Source organism: Fusarium poae, chromosome 3, assembly GCF_019609905.1.
Source record: "Fusarium poae strain DAOMC 252244 chromosome 3, whole genome shotgun sequence".
Lineage (NCBI taxonomy): Eukaryota > Fungi > Ascomycota > Sordariomycetes > Hypocreales > Nectriaceae > Fusarium > Fusarium poae.
In genome coordinates this window covers 5574423-5601460 of record NC_058401.1, presented here as the reverse complement: position 1 = coordinate 5601460, position 27038 = coordinate 5574423, and the positions used below count along the sequence as shown (strand labels likewise).

Below are 27038 nucleotides of genomic sequence, written 5' to 3'. Positions count from 1 at the left end.
AGAAAAGCAAATTTGTCGAAATACTTCCTCCAGGATCCAAACAGATTAAGAGCAAGTAAAGCCAAACAACAATGTCCACCTCGAATATTCAGTGAACAAAGAATTCACTTGTTCAACGCCCTAAAACTGAGACAGGCAAACTTGGTGCAAGGGAAACACGGCCTTGTTAACAGAATGAATAAAGGGAACGACGAACAATGGAAGTGAACAAGGCTATGTATGAATGAAGGGAGACAGTATGAAAGAGAGTCACACGAAAGAGATAGAGATAGGAAATGAATTTGACAAAAGGAAAAGAGGAAAGGTTTTAGAGTCAGAGAGTGAGTGTATGTGTTAGAATAGAGTGAAACCATTCAAGTTGGGCAGGTAGAACCAGTGTGTTAATGTATGCAGTGTCTCCTTCCCCCAAGACCTCAGGAACAAGCCATATCCAATTAGCGCTAACAAGAGACGACAAATCGCCTCACGTAGAGTCTCATCTCGTATCGAATCTGATCGATTTTCACGGTAACAAACTATCCAAATTCCTTGAACCATGCCATGCATGCAATGCCATGATCCCCAGTCAAAGTCAAAGTCCGAGTATCACGACGCGCCCAACCCTGGCTAGGTTAGAACCCCCAGCAACTCACCTAAATAGAACTGGACCCAAGCAAAACATTTCTCATAAATAAGAAAGAAAAAGATTTGTCCGACCTTGTCAGCCAATCACTCTCGTCTCGTCGTTGTTGAGTTGTACGGTAAAAGACTGGCTCTAAGCGCTCTGTTTCAACAGCCTATGCGCGGCTTGTTCCCATTGGTTCACCAACTCCACTACGGCCTGGCCTTACTGGGTTCAGCTGCCAGTCGTGGTCTCTCCACTGAACCGACCTGCGGCCTGTAGTAATTTACAGGGGGCTCGTGATGCCCTCATTTTTGGCCTTGCTTTGCCTTGGCTTGACAACGGGAGATGGGCAAGGTCGTTATCATGGTCGAGATCATGCCGTATTTGGATCTAGTCGATCCATCGACGGTCTCTGAGTTCTAGACCAGATCAGCCCTTCTAATTTCCCCTTTGACTCTTATTCCTTGACTGGTCAGTTAAGAATAGACTTCCTCCAACCGTCGTCTTGGATCTCAACATCATTTGACGATAGCCGCCCGTCATTAATAACTCAGTTACCTTAACCGCATCTATAGACCGTGGCTTAGATCTTAGCTCCAAACTATCTACAAAAGAGATAGATCCCTTTTTTCTTCAACCTGCATTACTCTTTGTTCTACTACTGTTTCAACTACCAAACGCCTTATTTGTGTAGTACAAATGTTTATACAAGGGTATACAGTATACACTAAGCGCCACCGCGTCTAAATGCTGCCGGTCATGCTTTTTCTATGCTCAAAATAGGTACATCAGAACTTTCAACAATAATTCATGAGTCAAATCCCTGCGTCCAATGCACTATACCGCCCGGTCTCTGGCTGCTTTCTCTTCCCTTTCTTCTGCCTCTTCCCATTCCATCGTTTCAACGTCCTCATTTACCTCTTCCTCGTCCTCATCCTCTTCCATCAATTCGTCATGGTCCGCCGCAAACACCTTTCTCCTTAAATCATTAACGGCATCAAGCTGTTCTCTCAAATTCTTTTGTTGCGTCCTTGTCCAATCCAGGTTGAGATCATGAACATCAGTGATTCTGTTATTTCTGTGATAGAGAAATCGATCGCGGGCCCATTTCACAACGTCCCTCAACTCCTTCACACCGTTTCCGTGGCTTTCGATGTACTTTTCCACCACCGAGTCATCCGGCCACTCCCAGACTCCATTCTCCGTTACACCACGCATGACTTGCTCGACCTTTCGAGGTCTGACCAAGGGTTCTGCGAACGCTCGGAACGCACACAGTGTCTCAATCATGTCCAAGTCCTGCGGCAGCTCTCCCATGTTCTGTATCTCTTCTTGTAGAGCTGGCGAGCTCCACTCCTGAATCAGCCACTTCATCAAATCCGATATCGCCCTGATTTGCCCTGCAAATGCTAGTGCCAGCATCAAATTGTGAGCGACAAATGGCATTACCGGATCTCTCCGTGCTCGTATCATGTCCACATGTGACACATGTAGGCTATCTTCTGGGCGTGATCTTTGTCTCTCTTTTACAACCACCGAATAGAACAGGCCCCTCATCCTTTCGCCGATGATTTGAAACATTGACAGTGATGTCAGTTCTTGTGCGTTTCTAGCGTACTTGCTGTTCTTGCCAGCCTCTGTGGCCTGTATTTCGTAATGATGTGCGAATGAGTTCTTGTCCGCATTACCCATCGGTAGAGTCGCTGCCAGCGTCTCTACCTCTCGTCGCAAGATCTTCCGTAAGGTTTTGCCAAGTTGGTCAACAATGGCTAGGTTCATAGACTTTTCAGTATCAATGTGGTCCATGACATATAGCAATAGGCGGAGCTGTGCCTCAAGGGTGAGTCGCAAACGGCCATGGTGCTGCCCAAGGTGTTTCAAGATAGGCGCCCATACAAAGGATGACCAATTGGCATTCTTACCGCTGAGGCGACGCTCGGCGAGCCGGACGGCACGTAGCAGATTTCTGCCACCAAGATTAGGGATCTGGGACAAGCATTCCATATATGCTGAAAACAGCGGTAAGGGAGTTCTCTTCAACGATTTGGTTGAAGGGAAGGCCGTTGTCAATTCAGCATAGTTCTTTCGACCAGTGCTGCCATCCTCTAAATATCGATGGGCCTCCGCAACACTCTCGGCATTAGACACCAATATGCGCAGGCACTGTTCGTCCGGCCGGATACCTTCTTCTCTCATCATGCCATAGAGTTCTCCTGGTGTTGGAGGCTGTAACCGCAGCTTTTCCAATTCGGTTAGGTTTGTTTCTTCGTCCATTGGATGATTAAGATGATTGTCCCCGGGCAACGTGCCTCGTTGAGGATCGGCTTCTCTGGCATATAACCTTTGGAACATAGCTGCATATTCGAGTACTCCAGGTTTCATACCAGGTTCCGGAGGGTTCCTAAACCGCTGCCATGCTTCATGAGAGTTCCGCGTCGCCCTGATAGATGCGGCCCAAGCTGACATCTTCCGGTCTGAGTTGATCTGCATTCGCTGCTGAATTGTAGGGCTACCATCGGGAGCCAAGCCGTACAGAATGTCGATAACATCGTCGACCTCCTGTTTAGGGAATCCTGCTTCCTGCATCATCATCCCTGCCCGAACAACACGAGACCAACTTTCCTCGACATCCATAGCTTCATCAATACCATCTGTTGGTGTTAGATATGGAGGCCACGATTTTGAATGTCGAGACGCAGCATGCATTTCGTCCCTGTTTTTAGGCATCCCAGCCAGGACAGCTCTTATAGCCTGGAACCCGCTTCTGTCCACCGCCAAAGGTTGTGCGAGGCTATCAGACAACGCCAAAAGCACACGCTGAGCCGCCCAGATGTATGTATAGGGTATTTCCTTGTGCTCTGCCCCAGATCCCATCCGAGAAGCGATGGCACTAAGCGCTGCGTTGAAGAACTTGCACTGCGCATGGTACGCTTCTGCTGGAATTTCATCAGTCGTGAACAGTTCTGAGGAGCCATGGGAGTTAGCTCCTAGATCTACAATGAAGTCTGCGATTATCTCAGCAAGGGCCACCAAGCGTCTCGGCTCTATGCGACGACAGTGGAAAGCAAGTCGTTCCATGTTTTCCATAACCTCTTGTGTTGAGAATTTTTGCATTTGATTCCGCGCACGTCCCTCGATATACGATCTCATGCTCGTAACTCGTTTCTTTTCTGCTGTGGTCCTCAATCTCGTCTTGAAATATTCTAACATATTGTCCAAGGTTGAGACCTGACTGATGCCCGATCCGAGCCTTAGAAGATAGCCAAAAATGAAAACAGGTTTCGCATTGGAGTCTGCCATGAATAGGTGACATCGTTCTTCATCAGTCTTGGCGAAGAGTATGTCGACATATTGGCTCAGACATTCTTGCGTATGCCCATTGTAATCCAGTATACCCATCAAGCGCTGCCATTGCTCTTCTGAGGGTAGAGCCTCGGCGATTTCCTTCATGCCTACCGGGTCGGCTGCTACTTGTCTTCGAATATGCATCTGCATTAAGATGACGGGGAGTCGCATACTTCGAATAACGGCGATGCCTTTCTGTAGACCTGGTTCCGGATCATCTGTAGCAAGATATCTGCGAAGTAAAGTGGCAGGACTTTGGTCCACCCATCCTTTTTGCATCTTTAGTCTTCGCTCAATTCGGGTGCGCAAGTAGTTCGACGGAAATCCTAGTTGCTCTGTGCCTTTGTCATGTTGTTCATTGCCTAAATTCCGCTTGAATTCGTGGTTCAATGATGCTCTGTAGGCTTCCGTGCGGCGCTGCAGTATCGCGGCTTCAACCTCATCGAATTCTTGGTCAGTTATGTTTCCACAATCCCGGTCTCGTTTTAACTGTTTTCTTAGCTCAGCCCTGAGCTCGGCCTTGGATGGTGAGGCATTGTGACTTTGGCGGCGCTCGAGTATTGCAGATTCAATGCTATCGAATGTGGAGTTTAACCGACGAGAGTGGAGAGAAATTGGGTAGTCGGTGGTCTGGAAAGAAAACGTGGTTGTGAGCTTCAGGATTCTGTGATTGTCCTCGAAAACTTACCCTGGCTTGGGTCACCACATGCTGCGACACCCGCCATCCTCGCCTCAGCTCCCGGGTTGCACTTCTCAGCATCTCTCCCTCATATCTCCTAGGCTAGCGTAATGACTTGACAGGAAAATATTCGTGAAGAAATAGGTGATGGTTACGAAATAGTACGCAGTGACGTTGTAAACTGGTTGTTGTCCACAGTATTTTGCATGCACCAATCGAGTTTATCGCATTATCGGGCTTAGATTTAATTGGCGTCTAGCCAATCCCAGCGTCTTCCCTGTCACCACCGTACTATCTTAGTACTAAGGTATTTACACTTACCTACTAAGGTACAGATAATTTGATTGCGTTGCAGAACCTCATGCTTAAAAATTTAGTGTTTTCTTAGGTATTTTTCAACCTAAATGAAGTTACATTTTACTATGATCAATCATAATTTTGAAACCCAACTGTTTCGAGCTCCAAGGGTAGATAGATACATCCGCGCCCAACACATTACGGTTTTGTCAAAGAGGCATTGTACTTTTCCCATTTTTGCTCCTACTTTTTAGATATTTCGTCATTTCATAGACACAGAGGAGAGTATACCATAGTACATGGATTAGGGATTAGTCACCTTGTGACTTGACCTTCTTATTCTCTTCCTCCTCGACCGCCTTGTCCTTTCGCTTCTGCACCACCTCCCAGTTGTAAACTCTAGCCACGGCGACCTCCATGGTCTATGCATAGTTAGTGGCAGTTCGAAAAAAAAAGTGTCTGGAGCTCTGGTAACGTACTGTGATCTGCTCGCGGAGAAAATCGAGGTCCTCTTCGCAGTTTGACAAGCTTGTCTTTGCCGTCGAGAGCTTGGAACTCAATAGTGTCTCTGCCTCGTCTATGGGGTATGAGAGCATCACGTTGGCCTGGAAAGAAAAGTCAGCTCCGTGCTAACAATTTAGGGAAGCGGTTGTCTTACTCCTAGCCAGATATATACCTCCTCAGTCGCAGGGATCTTCGCCTTTGAGTAGAGAGTGTCATTAAGTTCAAATGTTGTTTCTATGGCCTCATCATCGTCCTATGCTTCGAATCAGTATCGCAATGCTTGTGCAGGCGCCGCATGTGTGTACCTTTTTTAGCTTGAGAAACTTGACTGAGTCGAGCGTCTTTTGAATATCAGGAATCTTTTCCTTGAGGCCGCCCATTCGCTTCTGTAAGTTCATCTCCATAAACTGGTATTTCCTACCCCGCCATGCTCGGTCAGTGCCAATCCTATATCTCGAGCTGCACAGAGCAAGCTTGCCAGGGTGTATGTTGTCTCCAAGGTCGGATGGTAACTCACGATATCATTTCTTGAAAGCTGCGCAGAGTAGGCTCGACATCGTCTCGGGTGGTGACATAGTCCTCGACCTTATCCACGAACGGGGCATAGGGGATGCCCCGCGGATTGGTAGGTGCAGCATCTTTACTGTTTGGTGTCAATTTCTGCTTATTTTATTGTAACGGGGGTGGATAAATTGCTCCTTGAGCTTACCTTGTCTCTGTTTCTTTTCCTTTTGATGCCATCTTGTCGGTGTTGTACTTTCAAGAACAAGATGAGGCACCTCTTGTCTTGTAGCTGCTAGACGTGGTCGGGTTTTGCGACTGGGTGGCATTTCGTCAGTGGGGTCTCGCATCCCTCCTCACCTGGCTTCGGTCAGCGGTGAAGGTGGGGCACTCACCTTTGGATTGTACAACAATAACCGACACAGCAGTCAACGATTTTTTCGGAAACTGGTTAAAAGATTGTATCATGGGTATTAACTAAATAATATATCACTACAAGAGCCTACCTAGTGGGATCTGATATGAAGGGTAGCTATCTACCTATTGAAGGACCGAATATCTTCTGGTGAGTACCTACCTCGCAGCAAACATTCAGATGCTAAGACAACATCTACCGTTTGCGAGCTTTTCAAACGCTAATCTATGAGATCTTTCTCATACCGATTTTTCTCTCGATACGTTGTTATGCATTTGGCCCATATTATGAGCAGAGATTTACCCAGACAACCTCTGGTTATAGTTACGAATTCTAAGTTTTCCTGTATCGTTTGTTGCTTGGCCATTCTGAGATAATGACTTTATTGTAAAGTTTATGGGTTTTTTTAACTTTCATACATAAACCATGGGTCAAACGAAAAGGCTTGGGTTTAAGATCAGTGCTAAAAATGAGAATACAAAAATATAAAACCGAACGTCCATGTCGCTATTCTTGATATGTACTTTTACACGAACGTCCTTTATTGATCAGCGACTGCTGTTTCGCAAAGTCTTATTCGAGATCAACGCAATGCGAATATACGAGCAACAACAGGGGCCCTCGGCCTTCCATGAGGAGAAGGATGTCTACTCCCGACACGATGATAAGGAACTGTTCGAGGTTGTGTTTAGCATTCCTGTCTCACACGAAGGAGCCGCGTATTTCTGGGAATTGGGTTCCTCAATAATACAGCCCGGATGGGAGGAGGTCTTTTCCCGGTTCCCTGATCACTTACACTGGCTAGTAGCGGAGGTGATTGAGCCCCTCATGTCTGGCTTCACCTCTAGATGCCCCGCACACTATAACCATGCTCGACAATATACATGGGACCTGATTCTCGAAACTGCTCAAGAACTAGGTCCTCAGAAATACGTTAGACGTCCTCACCCGTACGGAGCTATCGGCGATGGTCGTCCTCGCCCAGGAACGGGCCCTGCATCTTCCTCACCTTCTCCCGCAGAAGCAACCACGTCTCCTCCTCTTCATCATCTAACATACCAGGAGCTTGTGGTATCTTCTGTTCCTGATATTATAGAAGAGGAACCCTCAAGACCTTCCTCGCCTTCTTGTTTGGGTGAAGACACGCATTCGCCTCCTCCCCAAGCATACCAGGATATGGTCGCGACATTTGCTCCTGATGAGCGAAACGAGAATTATACAGCTTCTTCAGACTATTATCAAGCAACTGACATATATCCTGAAAGGACACATGACTTCAGTCCAAGTAATATCGGCCCAGACTATTATTGTTCAACACCGCCTTCGCGTTAGTCCTCGCTTTTAATGCCGGACCACCTTTACCCTTGCTTTCCGAGACGCAGTTGCTCGATGTGATCGATTAGGCTTTTCCAAGCACACATTTGAGACAGCCCGTGCAGGAAGAGGGCAACCAAGTCCACCGATGATTTGGCCCGTAACAACTGGACGATGCTTCTGAACGGACGAGGATAATGGCGAACCGAAAAGTTTCATGGAAGCACCACAAAGCTGAAGAGACCAGTAGCTATGTTTTGGTGCAGATTTGGGGTCATGGAGTGTTCAAGAATAGCACTGCGGCTTGCTTGAGATATCATGGATACTATAATCAGAACAAGAGAAGTTTGTCGAAGTGGTCCTTGAATTCATACCATTCCCAGTGTGTAATAATTTTTTGCTCTACTCCCGGCTGCTGCAGATACCGTCACTTTCCATCAAGGTAATGGGAAACGACATGTATTGAGTTGAGCATTGAATCATATAAAACCATACAGTCATAAGTCGTACTAAGGCATATCTGTAGGACCTGGACCGAGTCCCAGGATCACCTTAATCCATTCGTTTCTTAGTTTCTGCCAAATCCCCGATGTCGGCACTATCATCCAAAGCGTGGGTGTTGGCTGGAACATCGTGGGTTTCTTCCTCGTCCCAATCATCGTCGATCTGATTCTCGTCCCAATTATCAACCTCTTCTTCCAGAGTGAGAGACCGACTCGCTCCTTCCACCACACCAGATTCGTGGCCTTCACCAAGCTCGACGTCGCCTTGATCCTCGCCAGGAACAGCACTGTACCGCCTGCGTCGCCTGCGCTCAAGCATACGCTTGTGATACCACGAGCATAGACCGACACCGAGCAAGCTTCCTATCAGATTCGCAACGATGTCGTGCAAATCGAATTCCCGGCCATTGTCAAGAAAGCTCTGAACGAATTCAGAACCAACGCCAAGGATGATTGTGCAGACTACCAGGGTCATATTCATGACTCGCCGTCTATTGGTGTCTACAATCCAGTAGAACACAACGCTGAGTATGAAAAAGGTGATGAAGTGAAGCACTTTGTCATTGACATATTGGCCAAGCTGTATCGAAGTTAGGCCGACATAGGCAGCGATGAGCAGCAAGACCAGGAAGGCGCCTGGGAAACTATTAACATCACTCATGGCATGGCAATATATGTCCATCATGGAGCTGAGCGAGAACCCACTCCCGGCCCTCAATCGAGACGGGCACAATGCAATGACGTACCTGCAACTGGGAGTCGTATTCTCATGATGAAGAGCAGGTGTGGAGCAAGGACTAGGTGCGTTCTTTTAGGAATAAGAGGTATCCCAGAGATTATAACGCCTGTTCAAATATTACTTCCAAGGTTTTCCTGAAGCTTGCAATGGCGAGACAGGTCTTGAGCTATATGTGTACGGTGATGAGGCTGGGAGTTTTAGAGCTGAAGCAGGCAGAGAAAATGAAACCGTGGAGCTCCAAAGTGACGACTATTGTCCTTGTGGCTTGATCTGTTTGCGAAAGTGGCGGTGCATTTGTGAACACGACAGGGGCCTACGATTCGCTTGCTAACCTTACCTAGTACCTAGGTATCTAGTATGTAGGTTGTATGGAACTGGAAAGAGAGTGGACAACGTGGGCACCGCTCATGCAGCCCCAGACCCCAGGCGCAATAGCTGGTGGACAGTCTGGCGTCCACTCTGATTCTCTTCTATTTGGCGCTGGTGATCTCATGGGTCCCCCGTTCTAGGCTTGCGTGATGCAGGCACAGACTCAGGCACAGGTGCCCCTCATATCCCCTAACGATCTTGTGTATCACTGGCTGGAGACTATCCCTGGGGGGAGATGGCGTTGGCTCTTGATTATCTGACAGTGGAGTCCAGGATATGTTTTACTTATCTAGGTACTAAGGTACAGATGCTCGGTGTTGGACGAGCCAAGCAGGTGCATAGATAGATGGCATTGAAACTTGGTGTTCAAACAGAAACAAATGCATGCGTATATAAATCTACATAGCTGAGATACTGCTTACTTGATTCGACAGTTTCTTCTGTATATCGGTTTGTCTTTTTTTGCCAACTACCACAAAGGCAAACTGCTTTCCAGTGAAGGCGATCTAACTTATGTAGTACTGGCTGGCTTTTTCTGCTACTGGTACAAAACAAGCTCCATCGACACAACTCTCAAAGATTTCCAGGTACAGCTTGGACTTATTTTTATGAAAACACATATGGCTTTTTTTAATAACTTTATATTATATTTTGCGGTCTTTGTTCCCTCATCATACACCCTTTGCTGCACGTGATCTGCTGACAAAGGTGATCTTGTCATTAAACTTCTCTTGTATACCTAAAATACATGAGTTAGTAGTGACCTATTGAACCTAGGATCCATGTCAAATTCCGACTCAATATAGGATTAATCAAGAAAAAGACAATTTCGCATTTTCTAAAGAATCGAATAACGATATCAGCTTCATCAGCCAAATTCAAGTGTGGCTTCGCTGTTCTGACCCCCTATAATTTGACCTCCTTAGGCCGAAGTAGCTGTACCCGCAACCTCTCTCCCCGCCAGATTCCCCCCACAAGTCGGCTCAGCGCGCGCCAGCAGCCAGATCACTAAAGGAAAGTCTCCGCTTCGGGAAAGGTACCTTACAAGGCACCCCCCAAATCCTCAACCTCACCTCTTGAACAGACGATAAAACTGCAGATTGCGATCCATCAAAACACAACCTTCCGCGTATCTGATATTCGCCAATTTTTGTCTGTCATCTCTTTTGATACCTACCGTTCATCCCATGCGGTCTTGAGCTCTCCAATCGCCCTCGGTCCCGCCGTACGCGAGCGCATCTTGTTGCGCATGGCGACTCGCGCCCCGTCGTCGCTATCATCGCCCTGGACCCATCATGTCCATCACAAACGGCCAGTCCGCCTGGCAGCCTCCTCACTTGCAACATGCAAACAGCAATAGAAGTCTAGCACATCTTGATGATGTCCCTGCGCGCACTCAGACTCCCATTGATAATTCAAGTGTGCTGATGCCTGAGGCACAACCTGATATCGAGGACGAGAATCGACGCGCCCTATTCGCGGATTTGTATCGCCAGACCGAGGATAAGGTCGCGCTGCTATTTTCCGAAGATGGCTCATACAACTATTCCGCGATCGCCGCTCTTAGACATTCTCCGCCCCCTCCCGCCAACATTATCCCTCCCACAACCGACCACGAGCCCATCAAAGAACCGCCCCTAAAGAAAGCGAAGCGCACCATCGATGAAGACGACTACGACGACGATGATGATGACGACGATGGACCATCACAGCCAGCGCCCAAAATCGCCCCTGCCAATACATTACTCTCACCATCCAAATCAGGGAGCTCGCCTGTTCATTCAGTGACATCACCAGGGAAACACGGTGATAAATCCAAAGATCAAGACAGCTCGCAGCCCAAGGACAAAGATGGCGAAGATTCCATCAAGAAACTTGAGGAGGCTCGTACAGCGACTGAAGCTGCTGCTCGAAGGAGTTTCCATACTATCTTCCACACCCTGGAAAATGACCGCGCAGCTATGCTCGAACAACAACAACTCGAAGATTCTGAGAAGCAGCTGCAAGCCGAAATGGACCACAATCACCACCCGAGTAACAACCATAGCACCGCCCCCAACCAGGGAACCCTGAGCAGCGCAAATCTCGGTGCTTCCAGTCTGACCTTGAAACATCTCATCGCCCGTATTGACATGAAGCGAGACCAAGTCCGCGCCTCCGACGCTGAACTTCGACTTTTGATGAACGAGGTCCGCAAGAACAGGAGCAAGTGGGCGAGCGAGGAAAACGTGAATCAAGAGGAATTGTACGAAGCTTTGGAAAAAGTCTTGACAGAGCTCAAGGCGCATACTGAATATTCCACCCCCTTCTTGACAAGAGTCAACAAGAGGGACGCCCCCAACTATTACAACCGTAAGATGCTAGGAACGTATCATGTTGCTGTTGAGACTAACCTTGTCCAGTCATTCAAAATCCCATGGATCTCGGTACTATGACGAAGAAGCTGAAGAGTCTGACATACAAGTCCAAGACGGATTTTGTTGTAGATCTTAACTTAATATGGGACAATTGCCTCAGGTATAATGAGGACATGAATCACCCCCTGCGACGTATGGCAAACGGGATGAGGAAAGAAGCAGAGAAGCTCATTCCGCTCATCCCTGATCTTGCTATCCGTTCTCGAGCCGAAGTCGAAGCTGAAGAAAGGCGGAAGCAGAATGGGGGAGAAGATGACGGTGGCGAAGATTCTGATGACGAACCCATAATGTCTTCACGGGGTCGTAAAGCTGGCGCGAAGGGCACAAGTAAAGCGCGGAAGGCGCCCAACGACCAAAAGGAGGACACGCCAGCAATCGATCAGAAGCCAATATTACAAGTGAACGGACTTTTGGGGAAAGTTCGTGAAGGATCGGAGGTGGATGGAAGCAATGGCTTTGGAACTCCACCCATCGGAGGATCGACTACACCATTGGGTCTCAACGGCCATTCTGGTATCGGAAGCAATGCTGATGCCATGGATATCGATGGGCCTAGCATCAATGGCTTGGCACTTAACTCGGCGTTTGGTGAAGCTGCTGAGCAGGCTTTTGAAGACGAAGAGTACAAGGTCTGGAAACAAACCACGAAGAAGGATCGAGCACTAGTGGCCAAGGAGCGATTTCAACTCTTCAAGGACAACAAATTCAACACCGAAGCCCCTGCTCTTGTTCGAACAAAAGCCGGCATGCGTCGGTTTCTGAAACGGCAGCGAGAGGCAGAAGCAGAGGGCATCATCACCCACGCTCTGGCGAATTCAACAACTGTTGCCTCGGACGATCCAGCAGTGAAACCAACGGAGACTTTGGCAGAGGAGATTGAAGAAGAGGCTGCGAAGGTGATCCCTGATTATTACGACACTCTGAGCAACATTCCTGATATTCACCCAAAGCTCCAATGGGTTGAAGACAATGAAGGGCAGGTCATCAACCAGCACGAGGAGTTCCTTCGGTTGATACCACCCGGAACATTTGTAGCACCACCCGGCCGTTTTGCAAAGAAGATGGACGAGAACATACATCAGATACAAGAGACCAGGAAACTTGCCACTAGGATCTCAGTCATCAAGCAAATGCAAGTTCAAACTCAGGTAAGAGGGCACTCGGACTCGAGGCCAATATGTACTGACGCAATTAGGTGTACACCAACCAATTTCCCAAGTCAAATTCCGATCCTTTCGTGGAACAGGATATTGAACCTCATTTCATTGCCGATGATGGTCCTGTAATGGCAGCTGAAGCGTGCCAAGACGCTCTCAAACGATCTATTGCCAAGGTACTATATCACACTGGATTTGAAGAGCTTCAGCCCTCGGCCATGGATACCTTCACAGGCATTGCGGCCGATTATTTCCAAAAGCTGGTTCGAACTTTCAATGTATACAACGAAGCCGAAAAGAAGGCGGTACCCACAAATGCCGAAGGGTCTAGGTTCCAGCCCAGATTTACTCCCGAAGAAGTTATCCTCCATACTTTGGACGAGAATGGACATGATATCAGCTCACTGGAACTGTACGCCAAGGATGACATCGATCGACTTGGTGCCAAACTGGGCGGTCTGCATGAACGCATGAAGCTGCATCTCACCGATCTATTGCGACCCGCTCTATCCCAAGACGCTGGAGTCGATGGAGTGGGAGCTTTCAAGGACGGCAGTGAGCAATTCGTGAGTGGTGACTTTGCTGAAGACCTTGGCGAAGACTTCTTTGGTTTCCGGGCTCTGGGTCTGGATAAGGAGATGGGACTTGATATGATCTCTGTGCCCTTGCATCTTCTACAAACCCGAGTCCGCAATATCCACCAGATGCAAACACAGACAACTGGTGAAGCAGCCACTGAGCTTTTCGAGCCCCTGCCGGTTTCGGATCCAGTTACCAAGGAGAACATCCAGGAGCAAGTTGGCCTGGTCAAGAACTTCTTCCTGGCTAAGCTGCACGCTAATGGCGATCAGCCCCTTGTGGAGGACGAAGACCTGCCTACAAAGCAAAAGAAGCCCCGTCCTCGCTTGGGGGCTAGCGGAAAGATTGTTACCGCTCAAAAGCGTTCTCCTAAGGAGCAGTTGGCTCTTGCAAAGAAGAAAAAGAAGATGGACGCTGCTGCTGCTGAGGCCAGAGCAAACGCAAACGCCTCGCCTGAAAAGGGTGTCAATGCTCCACCTGGCAAGAAGAAGTCCATGACCAGCACGACTGGCCCAGTACCCAACCCAGCAATCATCGCTCTGGCTCCTAGTATGGAACGGCGAGATAGCATGCAAAGCCAGGGTAACGCTAGTCAAACTGACAAGGACGACACTATCGGCATGATGAGCCCAGAAAGCATCGCTCAGTAGGCCAAGCAATGTTTCTGGTAATGCTGTTGTATACGAATTTGGTCGACAGCTATTACAGGACCTTGTTCCTGTCACTTGAGTTAAATCATACACTCATCTTGACACCCGGTTTCGCTCAATGCTATGCCTGGAAACGACAACAAATTTCAGGAAATCTCAAGCCGTGTCTTGGGAATTTTCATATTCATATAAATCGTGTACTACTTTTTTTTCTTACATCTATACTCGAAGTCCTTTCGTCTTTTCTCATACCCCCGCGAACTCTTTGCAATGGTTGCGGCAGATGGTCTTTGGTTTTTGTTTTGTTTTTTTCTGCCCCTCTACTTTGCATATGAGTAATCACTCAATAAACCATCTATTCACGGCGTTCCTAGCTCGTCCTTCTTCCTCATCTTGGAGCTATGGGTTGCCACAGCTTTCACATGCATGATACACGACGTACCAAGACCGCTCTACTCAACTACACCAGTCTCTAACACGGTGTAACATACGAACGGACTTGTTCATCGTGGGTTGGTTTGGACAAATCAAAAGCAGGCAGGTATTTGGTGGAATGGCTTTCATAATGATGGGCCGGCGTACGGGAGGGCTCTCACGGGATAGGTAATATGGAAGGGAGGCACAATCAGTTGATGGGTTAAAAGCTTGTCTCCTCGGCTATTGGGACGGATTCTGGAAGGCTGCTGTGCTTCTTATATACGATTTGCCCTATCGTTATTGTTTTTCTTATTTCTTTAGACGCGATGCGATGGATGAATGGGAAGACGAATTGTGATGGATGAGATGGTCGTTGTTGGATTGTTGGGGTGGTTCTGTAATAGCGTGCTAAACTCTATGAGTCTAGGTAGTACCCATTCTTCCGTGGATGCATGCTCGTCATTAGCCTTTGATCTCCACTTAATGATTGACTGGGACAGTGTGGTGCTACCCTGAAGGCCGATTCATGAATATTTATTTATTTATTTTTTAGTATACGATCGCAAGATTGCTTTTGCCCTTTTCAGTTTTATTAAAGGTTATTTATAATACTTTATCTATCTGCATAAATTAAAGAATTGTATATAGTTTCTCTTAAGATAAGGTTTCTAATATAAACATAACTAATAAGGTAACTACCTGAACTTTATAATATTAGTGATTTATGCAATTACTTGTTTATTACTTACACAGAGTAACTGAAACCTTATATAACCTATAAAACCTTTCTTTAATTAATCTATAAAATTACCTAAATAACCCTTTTTAATTACTATAGTATTTTAATTATTACTATAGCCTCTTAAAATAGCTCTTTAAGCTATACTATATATAGTAATCTATCTCTTAAGGCCTCTAGAAATTCCTTTTTTTTATTTAATAAAAGGTTATTGCCTTTATAGAGGGCATTTTTAAGGGTTTTAAAAGCCTTTTCTTTATTTTCTAATTAATTAATTAATTTCCTATTTTCTTTAGCTTTTTTAAGCCTTTTAATATTTTTAATTTACTTAATTAATTTAATTAAATAATAGCTAAAAAAGGCTATCTTAATTAGCTTAATAATATTAGATTTATTAATATTTATTATAGCTTTTACTTTTATATAGATATTAATTTTATTTTTATTTTTAATTATATTAATAGCTATATAAATAATACTATTTAAGAAAATAGATTTATATTTATAGTATAAGTAATAAAACCTTTATATACTTTTATATTTAAGTAATTTTTTATTTATTATTTTATTATTATAGCTAGGGTTAGTTAATAATAGGGATTAAGGTTAAAGTAAATTAATTAATAAGTAAATACTTAGTCTTTTATATTTAAGTTTAAGGGGTTTAAAAGTAGTCTTTTTAAGTCTTTATATTAAAGGAAAGATAAGTAGGTTATAAAGTAATACTTTTATATTTATATAAGATTAAGGTTACTTTAAGAGCCCTATTTTTCATAATAAAGCTATATCTATTAATTTTATATTAAACTTCAAGGGATACTTATATTAATATTAGTAATTAATAAAAGAAGCTTCTATTAAAGATTTATAAATATAATCTTCTTGTTGTTTTTTTACCTCTTTTTTTTTAAACTGTAACTCTTAAACCTTCTAATCTAATTAATTTAAATTCTAGAGTATAAGAGGTCTAATTACTTAGTTAAGTAAATCTATTAATATAGATAATATAGGGTCTTTATTATATTAAGACTAAAGCTTACTGCTTACTCTAGAGTCTATAGAATTTATAAATAAACCTCCTTAATAAAGGCTAGTTATTTAATTAAGGATTCTTTAAAGCTCTTAAGTTTAAACCCTATTATAATTATACCCTTTTTTAAAGGCTATTAGCTTTAATAATTATTACTAGCTATTAATAGCTAATAGTCTATATTACTATTTTAAAAAATAAAAGTATTAATAATATTACTCTTTATAGAAATTTAATAAGTAAAATATAAATAAAGAAAATATATATAAGCTACTTATTTAATACCCTTAAGTAATCTCCTTTAAGGCTTTTTTAAAATTTCTTTTTCTTTTTTAATTATTATAATTACTTTATTAATTATTTTCTAGGATTTTATTTTATTTAATTTTCTCTTTACCCTTAAGTATTTCTATATATTTCTAGTAGCCTTTTTACCCTTTTTTTTTACTTTTTTTTTATAATACCTTAAGCTTCTTAAGCTAAGTATAATATTACTATATATACTTAATTAAATATAGCTTAACTATAATATATTAATATACTTACTATAAATAATTTTTATTATATATATTATTTTTATTTTATTAAAAATACTTTAATTAATCTTATAAGTTTACTTATTACTTAAAAACCTATTAATTTTAAGCTAATATTCTATTAATATTTTACTATTTCTATCATAGGCTAAGTCTAGTAGTATAGGTAGATAGGGAATGCTTTAGGCAGAATAGGTTTTATTACTATAGATAGGCACTATAGGCAGGTTAGGCTCTATTAATAAGATATAGCTTAAGGAGCTATATTTAGGATTTAATTAGTAGTCTAATTAAGGTTATAATAATAATACTATTACTATATAATCTAATCTACTTATAGCTTTAAAGTAAGTTAATTTAACTTTAAGCTATAATAATGCCCTTTTCTTTAGTATTAAGCTTTATTAAGATAGGCTACTATAGTCTAGGCTTATTAAGATATTTCTTATAGAAGTTTATTATAATCTCTATAGTATTCTCTATATAAATAGCAGGGACTTTTATTAGGTCTATATATCTAGCCTATTTTATAGTATATTTTAGCCTAGGGTAGCCTCTTTAGCCTTATTTATTCTATTAGGAATCTATAATATCTTTAATTTTTTATTTTTCTACTCTTTTAGCTTCTATTAGTAATAATAAGTCTATATTCTAACTAAGCAGTAGATTAATAGTAACTAGCTTTAGTAAGCTTATATAAAATATAGAGTATATCTTTATACTAGTAAATAGTTCTAGTTAATAAGTATATAAGGAAATAATCTTATTAATCTTTAATAGGCTAATATTCTTCTAGTTTAATTTCTTTTATAGCTTAAGGGTTTTAATATTCCTAGTATCTAGCTATACTAAGTCCCCTATTTAGTATTATTAAGCAGATTATCTATATTAATTTACTTAGGCTTTATAATAGGCTTATATAGTAATACTTTTTAATCTTAGGTACTCTAGGATATTATTTATTATCTTTATAAACTATTCTATATCTTTAATAGCTAGGGTTCTTTTAACTATAATTATAAATTTAAAGCCTATTTATAGATAAAATCTATAGTTTATAAAGAATAGAGATATATTAATAATTTTAGATTTTAAGGAATTTACTATAAATTTAACTAAAGAGAGCTATTAATTCTAGTTATCCTATAGGTATAATATATAGGCTTATAGATACTATTCTAATATAGTATTTAAGTATTTAGTCTATCTATTAGTCTTAGGGTAATAAGCAATAAATAGTAATAAGCTAATTAATAGTTATTTAATAAGCTTTTACTAGAACTTTACTATAAACTAGAGTCCTTAGTTTAATACTATAGTCTATAGAAGCCTATATAGCTTCTATACTTTCTTTAAGTAGTAATAAGCTATATCTTTAGTATTATAGATTCTTTTATATATAATAATATATCTTATCTTAGTTAGGTAATAGGCTATAATTAGAATAATATTATTTCTTTTACTAGGCAATAGATATATAATAAAATCTATTAATATATATTACTAGGCTTATTTAAGGATAAGTAAGGGTTTTAATATATCTTACTTTACTTCTTAGGCTAGGTTAGCTCTTTAATATATATAGTAGTTCTTAACCTATTATTTAATATAGGCTAATATTCTAGGCTAGTAGTAATCCTAGGAAAGTAGGTTATAAATATAGGTATAACCTAGGTATCTTACTATAGGGTATTTATAGTAAGCTTTTAATAAGGCAGTCTTAAGGGTATTATAGCTTAGGATATAGATATAGTCTTAATATAATAGTTATTTCTAGATAATCTTATACTCTATAAATATAATCTTTAGGTATTATAGTATATTAGTCTTAAGAGCTTATAATATTAACTATAGATCTTTATTAATTTAATATTTTTTATTTAATAAATAGTTAATTTCTTTTAATAGCTCTATTAAGAGTAATAGCTCTTTAGGTATTAATATAGATTAGTTCTATTATAGTAAATAGTAAATATAGGCTCTTTAGATTTATAATAATAAAAGTTACTAGTTCTTTTTCTTTAAGATTACCTAGCTTTAATATATTAAGTGCTTATTCCCCTCTTTAAGGAGGTCTTTTAACCTCCTAATTAAGGTATTAAGTTTAACTTTTTATTTCCTAGGTTAATATATAATCTAGAAATTAAATTAGGATAGAAACTTAGATTAATAGGCTTATTATTAATTAAGTAACTTTATTATTATAAAGTACTTTAAGTTCTTATAATTTATAATTATTTTTATTAATAAGGGTATCTTTTTTAATTTAAGTCTTTATTCTTTAAAGCAGTAAATAATAGCTATAAGTTCTTTATTATAGATCTTATAGTTATATTCTATAGATATATATTTCTTAGAGAAAAAGGCTACTAAGTATAGCCTTCTATTATTATTATATTATAATAATATATTAGTAAATATATAGTTAAAGGTATTTATCTCTAGGATTATATCCTTTATTTAATTAAAGAGGCATAAGATTAGTATTAATATAAAGGCTCCCTTTAAGTCTTAGAAAGCCTTTTTATAGGTTTTATTCTAGATAAATAATATATTTTTCTTTATTAAGTAATTTAATAGAGCTATAAGCTTAAAGAAGTTATAAATAAACTTTCTATAGAAGTTTATAAATCTTATAAAAGCTTATATATTAATTAAGTAAGTTAAGATTTATTAGTTTTTAATAGTTTTAATCTTTATAAGGTCTATTTAAATACTATCTTATCTTATAATAAGGCCTAGGAACTTAGTTTTTATAACTATAAATTTATATTTAATTAGGTTTATAAATAACTTAATAGCTTTTAGTTTTTTAAGTATTATCTTTAATTACTTAATATACTTTTCTTAAGTCTAGCTATAGATTAAGATATTATTTAAGTAGGCAGTATAAAATATATCTAGGTATTCTTTTAGTATATTATTAATATATTATTAGAAGATTATAAGGGCTTTTATTAGGCTAAAGGGTATAATTAGTAACTTATATAATTTAAATTAAGTATAAAATACTATTAGGTATTCCTAGCCTTCTTTAATATATAGATTATTAAAGGCTAATATAATATTAATATAAGAAAAGTATTTTATATTAAATAGATTATTTAAGGATTCTTTAATTAAGGACAGTAAATAGTAGTCTTTAACTATAATATTATTTAAGGCTTAATAGTTTATATAGAAATATAGGCTATTACTAAGTTTCTTAATAAATAATACTAAGGAGGCTATAAGTAATAAGCTTAAGTAAATAAATCTCTTATACAGATTCTTATCTAGCTACTCTTATAGGGCTATTAGTTTATTTTAGAATATTCTATATAAAGGTCTAAATAGTAATTTTCCTCTTAAGGTTAGCTTAATATAATAGTCTTTAAATTAATATAGTAATAGCTTCTTTACCTCCTTAAATAAGAAAATATCTTAGAATTCTTAAAGTTCTTTTAGCAGTATAAATACCTCTAGCTTAAGCTTAAATAAATAGTCTAGTTACTTTAAGGTAATAGTAAAAAGGCAATAATAGTCTTTCTAGCTATATATTTAAGCAGTTTATAAAGAAACTAGAAGAATATCCTTTCTCTTTAAGGCTAATAAGATATTCCTTTTTATTTAATATATAAACTTCTTTAAGATAGTCTATAAAGCCTTAATCCTTATAAGCTTAATTAGGGTATTATAGAATTTCTAGTAATATAGGCTATTAAATATAAATATATAGGCTATAAAGCCTATCTATAGATTATATTACTTTAACTAAGGTATTCTTAAGATAATAAGGTAGCTAGCTAGCTAGGTTATATAGAAAATTATACTTTTCTACTTATAATTAATAATATAGAGTCTAGTATAGATATAGTAAGTAACTTTTCTGCTCTTAGTAGGTTACCTATTAAATACTTTAATCTTAAAAGTTCTCTTTAAGGGTTTAAATTTTAGGTTCTAAGACTTAGCCTAGCTCTTATTAATAAACCTTTTTCTTTTTATTTTACTATTAGTTATAATATAAAATAGAATTAATTCTTTTCTAGCTATATTAAGGCTAGTAAATAGTATTATTAGGTTTAAATATTAATTATTCTTATTCTTAATTAAGATTTTATAAATAAAGGCAGTAAATAGTTTAATCTTTAGTATAATAAATATAAGGAAAAGAGCTTAGCGCTAACTTAAGATAGGCTTACCTTATTTTCTTAATATCCTTAGGAATATCTAGATTAATAAGAACTAGTATAGCTAGATATAGGTAAATATAAAAATAGGGGCTAGTTAGTATAATTAAGGCTATAAGTAAAGGTAGCTTAATAGAACCTAGTTAAGTATATATTAAGTTTAAGGTAATTATAGAGGTAATAGTTAGCTAAATTATAATAGAAGTATTAATTATTTTCTTATTATTAATTAAGGTAGTTATAGTAGTATTAATTACTAAGGTCTATAAGGTCTTTAGCTAGTTAATAGTTCTTAAGGGGGCTTTTTCCTTTTTAAGGTAATAAGGATTTCTTCTTAGGTATTAGGGGATATTCCTTTAAAGGTATATTTATTTTTTATAGTATAGGCTATAGGTTAGCTATAAAGCAATACTATTAATTTTCTAATTCTTATAGAAAGGTAGCTAGGTTATAATATTAATAATTAGACAGTAGGTTATATATTAGTATTCTATATAGCTCTTAGGAAATAGCTTACTTTAATAGGGTAAATAAGGCCTTTTTTAATATTTCTCTTTTTAATATAAGGTATTAGAATTTAGTAAAGAAGATATTAAAATCCTTATAAATCTAGTAAAAATAGAATAGTTTAGCGTAAATATTATTAATATAGTTTAAGTCTCTAAAAGTATATTCTAGTAGATTAATAATATCCTAGTAATTAGGGAGTTAATATTCTCTGGCTTTAATATATAGTAAGACTTAAGTATAAGTATATCCCTTAAGATAGCCAGTTATATAGGATATTTAAGTAAAATATATTAAGAATTAATTATAATTAGCTTTTAATTTTAAATATATCTAGGAAATAAAGTAATATAGATTAATCTAGTTACCTTTAAACTTATTAAAGTTAAGTAATTATTTAATAAGACTAGTTAATTTAGTAAATTAGGAAAAAGGTAAAAAAGTTATTTTTATAAGAGTTATTATATAAAGCTTAGTAGGGGCATTAGTCTTAAGGGGTTTATAAATAGTAAGTATAGTAGGTTAAGTAGTATTAAGGGTATAGTATTTAGTAAGGTAGGCCTTAAAGATATTATTATCTTTCCTCTTTAAGGCCTTCTTATATTATTATTTAATATACTTAAGCTAAGCTTAAGTAAAATTATATTTAATAGTAATTTATTATATAGATTACTTAAGTTCTTAATATTTATCTTTTATATTTTAGGCCTTATTCTCTAGCTAAGATATATAGTTCTAGGCACTCTTAGTATAAATATAAATATTCTAGAAATACTTAAATTAATTATCTAGGTATTCTAAGGCATAGTTATAAAATAACTTAATACTATTTAATAAGAAGGGTAAGAATAAGTAGGCAGTTATTATATTTAGTATTTAATAATAAAAGCTATATAGTATTATAGGCTAAGTCTAGTAATATAAATAGATAGAGAATGCTTTAGGTAAAATAGGTTTTATTACTATAGATAGGTACTATAGGCAGGTTAGGCTCTATTAATAAGATATAGCTTAAGGAGCTATATTTAGGATCTAACTGGCGGTCTAACTAAGGTTATAGTAATAACGCTATTGCCACATAATCTGATCTACTTATAGCTCTAGGGTAGGTTGGTCTGACTTTAAGCTATAATAATTTCTTTTTTATATTATATTTACTATAGTTTAAGTAATTATTTATATAAACTATAAATTATTCTTAGTTTTTTACTTAAGGTTTCTAGAGCTAATTATAATAAAATAATATATATCTCTTTCTTATTAATAATAGCCTTAATATTTTAATATTTACCTATTTTACTTACTTTTACTATTTACTTAAGGATAAAGATATAAATAATAATATAGCCTTACCCCCTTATAATATAGTTCTTTATATATTATCCCTTAAAAGCTATAAGAAAATCTATAGAGTTATACTTAATCTTTAAGATATTTTTAATTTAATTTTCCTTATTTATACTTATAAGTATTCCCTTAAGGGTTTTATTATATTTAAAAAGGATAAGGCCTTAAATCTAGCTTAATATTATTAATATATCTTTAATTACTATTAACTTTTTATCTTTTAATCTAGCTTTTACTTAAATATTACTATATATATTACTTTTTTCTATATATTTTAATAAGTTTTATTAATTATTCCTTACCTTTAGATTACTATTAATTAGAATTAATTAGTTAAGTAAAAGGCTAACTAGCTTTTTTACTTAAAGCTAATTAACCTTATATATCCTATATAGCTAATAGCTATTAATACCTTTATAGCTAGGTTTTTAATAGCCTTAAACTTAATTAATCTTAATAATAATAATTAGATTATTAAGTAAATACTAAAGATTCTTATTTTTATTCTATAATATTTAAGGGATTCTTTATATTATTTCTAAAAGGCTTCTTTAGATATATAGCTAGTTAATATACTTATTTTTTCTTTATATTTTTATTTTTATAGGCCTTACTATAGCCTAGGTATTTATAATACCTTATTAAGGAATTAAGGTTATTTTTTCTTATCTTTATAACTTAATCCCTTATTATTATAATTTCCTAGGTTAGCCTTTTTATTTTATAATTCCTAGTTTTAATTTCTTTTATTATTTCTAGTCTTTCTTTTTAAAGTCTTTAATTACTTTTATAGTATTCTTTATATCTTTATAATAAACTTACTAATTATATTTATAAAGCTAACCTTTCTATTTTACTAGAAAGTAAATATTACTTTATAGTTTCTTTTTAATTATTATAGCCTTTATTTCTTATTCTTCTTTATTTTCCTTAAGGTTAAATATTAATAAGGAATCTCCTTACTCTCTTTACTATTTCTTCTAAGGTTTTAATAGGCTAATATAAAATATACTATATAATTATTAATACTTTATTAATAAGGCTAATTAATATATTTATTTATTAATTTTCTTAAGGATTTAAAAAAGGCCTAAGAACTAGAGAATAAGCTTTTTTTTTTTACTTTTTAACTTAATATTCTTAATTAAGAATACTATAAGGTCTTTAACTTTAAAGGTCTTTTCTTAATATTTTTTATTAAAGTATTTTACTTAAGATTTAATAGTAATTTTCTAGTATATTTTAACTCTCTTTTATAGCAGTTTAATCTTCTTAATTTATTATATTATTTTAAAAATTCCTTTTTCCTTAAGTTTAACCTCTTATTAAAATTAGAATTTAAATTTATAACTTAATAGCACTTTAAATAGTAATATACTTATAGTAATACTTATAGTATTATTATAAGTAAACTATATAATATATAGTAAAGGCCTTTAATTTACTTAATTTTCTTTTATAAAGTATTATAAGTAATACTTAAGAACCTAGTTTATTTACTCTATTTACTTATTAGTTTATAAATAAAAGGTAATTAATAGTCTCTTTTTAATTTATAAATAATAATAAATAGCTAATTAGAATATATTAATAAAGACTAGTCTTTAGTTTAAAATAATACTCTTTAGGGTATTATACTATAGCTTTACTTTTTAATAAAAAAGTATAACTAGCTTTAATATATTAATCTTAATATTAATAGGTAAAAATATAAAATACTTTATAAACTAATTAATAATAACTAGAATAGTATTAATATACTTATTATTACTTTAAATTAATAGTAAACTTATTATAAAGTTTATTATTAATTTAACTATAGGTCTCTAGGGTATTAATAAGGATTTTAAATAGCTATAAAGTTAATACCTTAGGGTTATTACACTTTAGTATATTATATATATTTAGATATATTCTTTTATATCCTTATTAATTTTAACCTAGTATATTTTATATTATAATAATTATAGTATTTATTAAATATTAAAATAGCTTATTAAAGAATTATTATAATATATCCTTATAAGCTCTATATAAATAGCTTAATCTTATAATATAAAGAGGTAATCCTTAAAGTATAGTAAGCTATTTATACCTATAGTTTATTTTAAATTCTTTTAAGGTATATTATTTACTTTAATAGCGCTAATTTATACTTAAGTATTTATATTTATATACTATAGTTTTTTAATTATCTCTAGGAATAACTCTATATTCTTCTCTATATATATAGATTTATTACTTAATTCTTTCTTTATAGTTTCTTTTATTTTAAATTATAAGTAATTAAGTTTTTCTTATAATTATTTTCTTTAATTATTAAGCTTTAAGCCTTTAGTCTCTTCTTAAGGGGGTTCTTATGCTTTATTAAAGGTTATTCTTTCCTTTAGTCCCTTTAATTATATAATAATTTAAACTCTAGCTATTTTTATTATTAACCTAGGGAATAGCTTCTAGTATAAAGGTATTTTACTTTTATATTCTAGCTTTTTTAATAAAGAATCTATAGGGTTTATTTTTTTTACTTAATATTTTATAATAAAGTTATATAAAGTTAAATAAAAGTATTATTTAGCCTACTTACTATTTAGCTTTAATATACTTATAAAGCTTTATAAGTTTAAGTAATTACTTAATACTTTAATTTTATATAAGGCCTTTTTAAGGTAATATTATTAATATTTAAAGGATTCTATAATAGTAAATAGCTTATAATTAAGTATATTATAGCTTAATTTAACTTTTTTAAATTTCTTAAACTAGAAAGCTACTAGGTATTACTAGCCTTAGTTATTTTATTATAAGAGAATACTTATTATTATTAATCTTAAAGTATTTATCTTAATATAAATTTATTATTCTAGGTTAAAGTAATAAAGTAAAGGGGCTTTCTAGAATACTTTAATAAGGTCTTAGAAAGTATTTTTTTCTTTATTTTTAAATTTTACTTTTCCTAGTTTTTTCTTATTTTTACTTTTTTATATTAATATTATAAGGGGTTAAGTAATCTTAAAATACCTCTTAATAAACTATTAATAGAAGTTATAAAACCTTAGGAATATTTATATTTCTTTAAAGGTCTTTAATTCTTTCTATAGCTTAATTATTTTAATTTATATTAAGTCTATAGTAATCTCTTTAGCTAATAATATAAATTTAAGGTATTTTACTTAGTCTTAGAAAAATATATATTTAAATAGCTTTATATAGAGCTTTATTACTCTTATATATAATAATATCTCCTTAATATACTATATATAATTTTTATAATTCTTTAAGTAAATAAGAATATTATTTAAATAGACTATATAGATAGTATTTCTATAGTTAAAACTACTTATTAAGACTTTACTTATTATAAGGTATATTATTTATATTTACTTAGATAGTTATTATATAATATATTTATATAATATTTATTAATCTTTAAAGAAAGCCTTTAATTAAGCCTAAAATTTCTTATTAAACTTAAAATAATTATATAAAAAACTAATATTTTAAAATTTTAATAATTCTAATTAACCTTATTATTTTAACTATTATAATTAAATAAATAGCTAATTATTTATTATAAATTATTAAATAGTTTAAATATCTTTATAATATAAATAATTATCTTTAGATTTATAATTTAAAGTATATAATTATTTAACTATATTACCTCTAGAAATATCCTTTTTTATATTAATAATTTAATCTCTTAATCTAGCTTTTAATATAAGGTATTAAGTTACTTTTTTTTTCTATAAAATTTAATTAATATAGTTTAATTTAATAAAATATAAAAAGATTAAGACTTAATAATTAAATTAAGCTAATATAATATTAAGCTTATTATTATATATATTATTAACTTTAGTATTTTTAAGCTTTTTTTAATTAAAGATTAATTAATATAGATCTTTAGCTTATTCTTTATTACTAGCTAATATAATAATTAATTTTTCTTTATTATTATATTAATTATTATTTCTATAGGCTAAGGCCTTAAGGCTATTATTTATAAAGTTAAAGCCTACTTAATAGAATATATTTATATAGATTATTAATAATTAGCTATTATTATATAAGTAGTTAATTAGAATAATTTATATATTATATTAGCTTTAAATATTAATATTAATAATTTCCTTATTTTTATTATTATATTATAAAAGAAAGAGAATTTTTTACTATTTATTTAAAGCTTATATTCTTATATAAGGTTTAGACTTATATTA

General features: G+C 35.2%; 5 protein-coding genes across 5 annotated transcripts; 2 read left to right on the top strand and 3 right to left on the bottom strand.

Annotated features, from left to right (window-relative positions):
• Nucleotides 1-1441: 1441 nt before the first annotated feature.
• On the bottom strand, nt 1442-4709 carry FPOAC1_009284 (uncharacterized protein; the record flags this gene model as incomplete). The annotated part of the gene is made up of 2 exons (XM_044853713.1): nt 1442-4579; nt 4638-4709. 2 exons carry the CDS (start codon nt 4707-4709, stop codon nt 1442-1444), a joined length of 3210 nt encoding a protein of 1069 aa, XP_044706383.1.
• Nucleotides 4710-5236: 527 nt separating this feature from the next.
• On the bottom strand, nt 5237-6170 carry PRF1 (peptide chain release factor 1; the record flags this gene model as incomplete). The annotated part of the gene is made up of 6 exons (XM_044853712.1): nt 5237-5347; nt 5405-5530; nt 5584-5682; nt 5735-5888; nt 5947-6072; nt 6139-6170. The coding sequence occupies 6 exons, from the start codon at nt 6168-6170 to the stop codon at nt 5237-5239; spliced, it is 648 nt and encodes a 215-aa protein (XP_044706382.1).
• Nucleotides 6171-6936: 766 nt separating this feature from the next.
• FPOAC1_009282 (uncharacterized protein) lies at nt 6937-7677 on the top strand (the record flags this gene model as incomplete). Its single annotated transcript, XM_044853711.1, has 1 exon — nt 6937-7677. The coding sequence occupies one exon, from the start codon at nt 6937-6939 to the stop codon at nt 7675-7677; it is 741 nt and encodes a 246-aa protein (XP_044706381.1).
• A 534-nt stretch (nt 7678-8211) lies between these two features.
• On the bottom strand, nt 8212-8933 carry FPOAC1_009281 (uncharacterized protein; the record flags this gene model as incomplete). Its single annotated transcript, XM_044853710.1, has 2 exons — nt 8212-8798; nt 8909-8933. The coding sequence occupies 2 exons, from the start codon at nt 8931-8933 to the stop codon at nt 8212-8214; spliced, it is 612 nt and encodes a 203-aa protein (XP_044706380.1).
• A 1632-nt stretch (nt 8934-10565) lies between these two features.
• FPOAC1_009280 (uncharacterized protein) lies at nt 10566-14073 on the top strand (the record flags this gene model as incomplete). Its single annotated transcript, XM_044853709.1, has 3 exons — nt 10566-11622; nt 11673-12835; nt 12883-14073. The coding sequence occupies 3 exons, from the start codon at nt 10566-10568 to the stop codon at nt 14071-14073; spliced, it is 3411 nt and encodes a 1136-aa protein (XP_044706379.1).
• Between the last annotated feature and the right edge of the window lie 12965 nt (nt 14074-27038).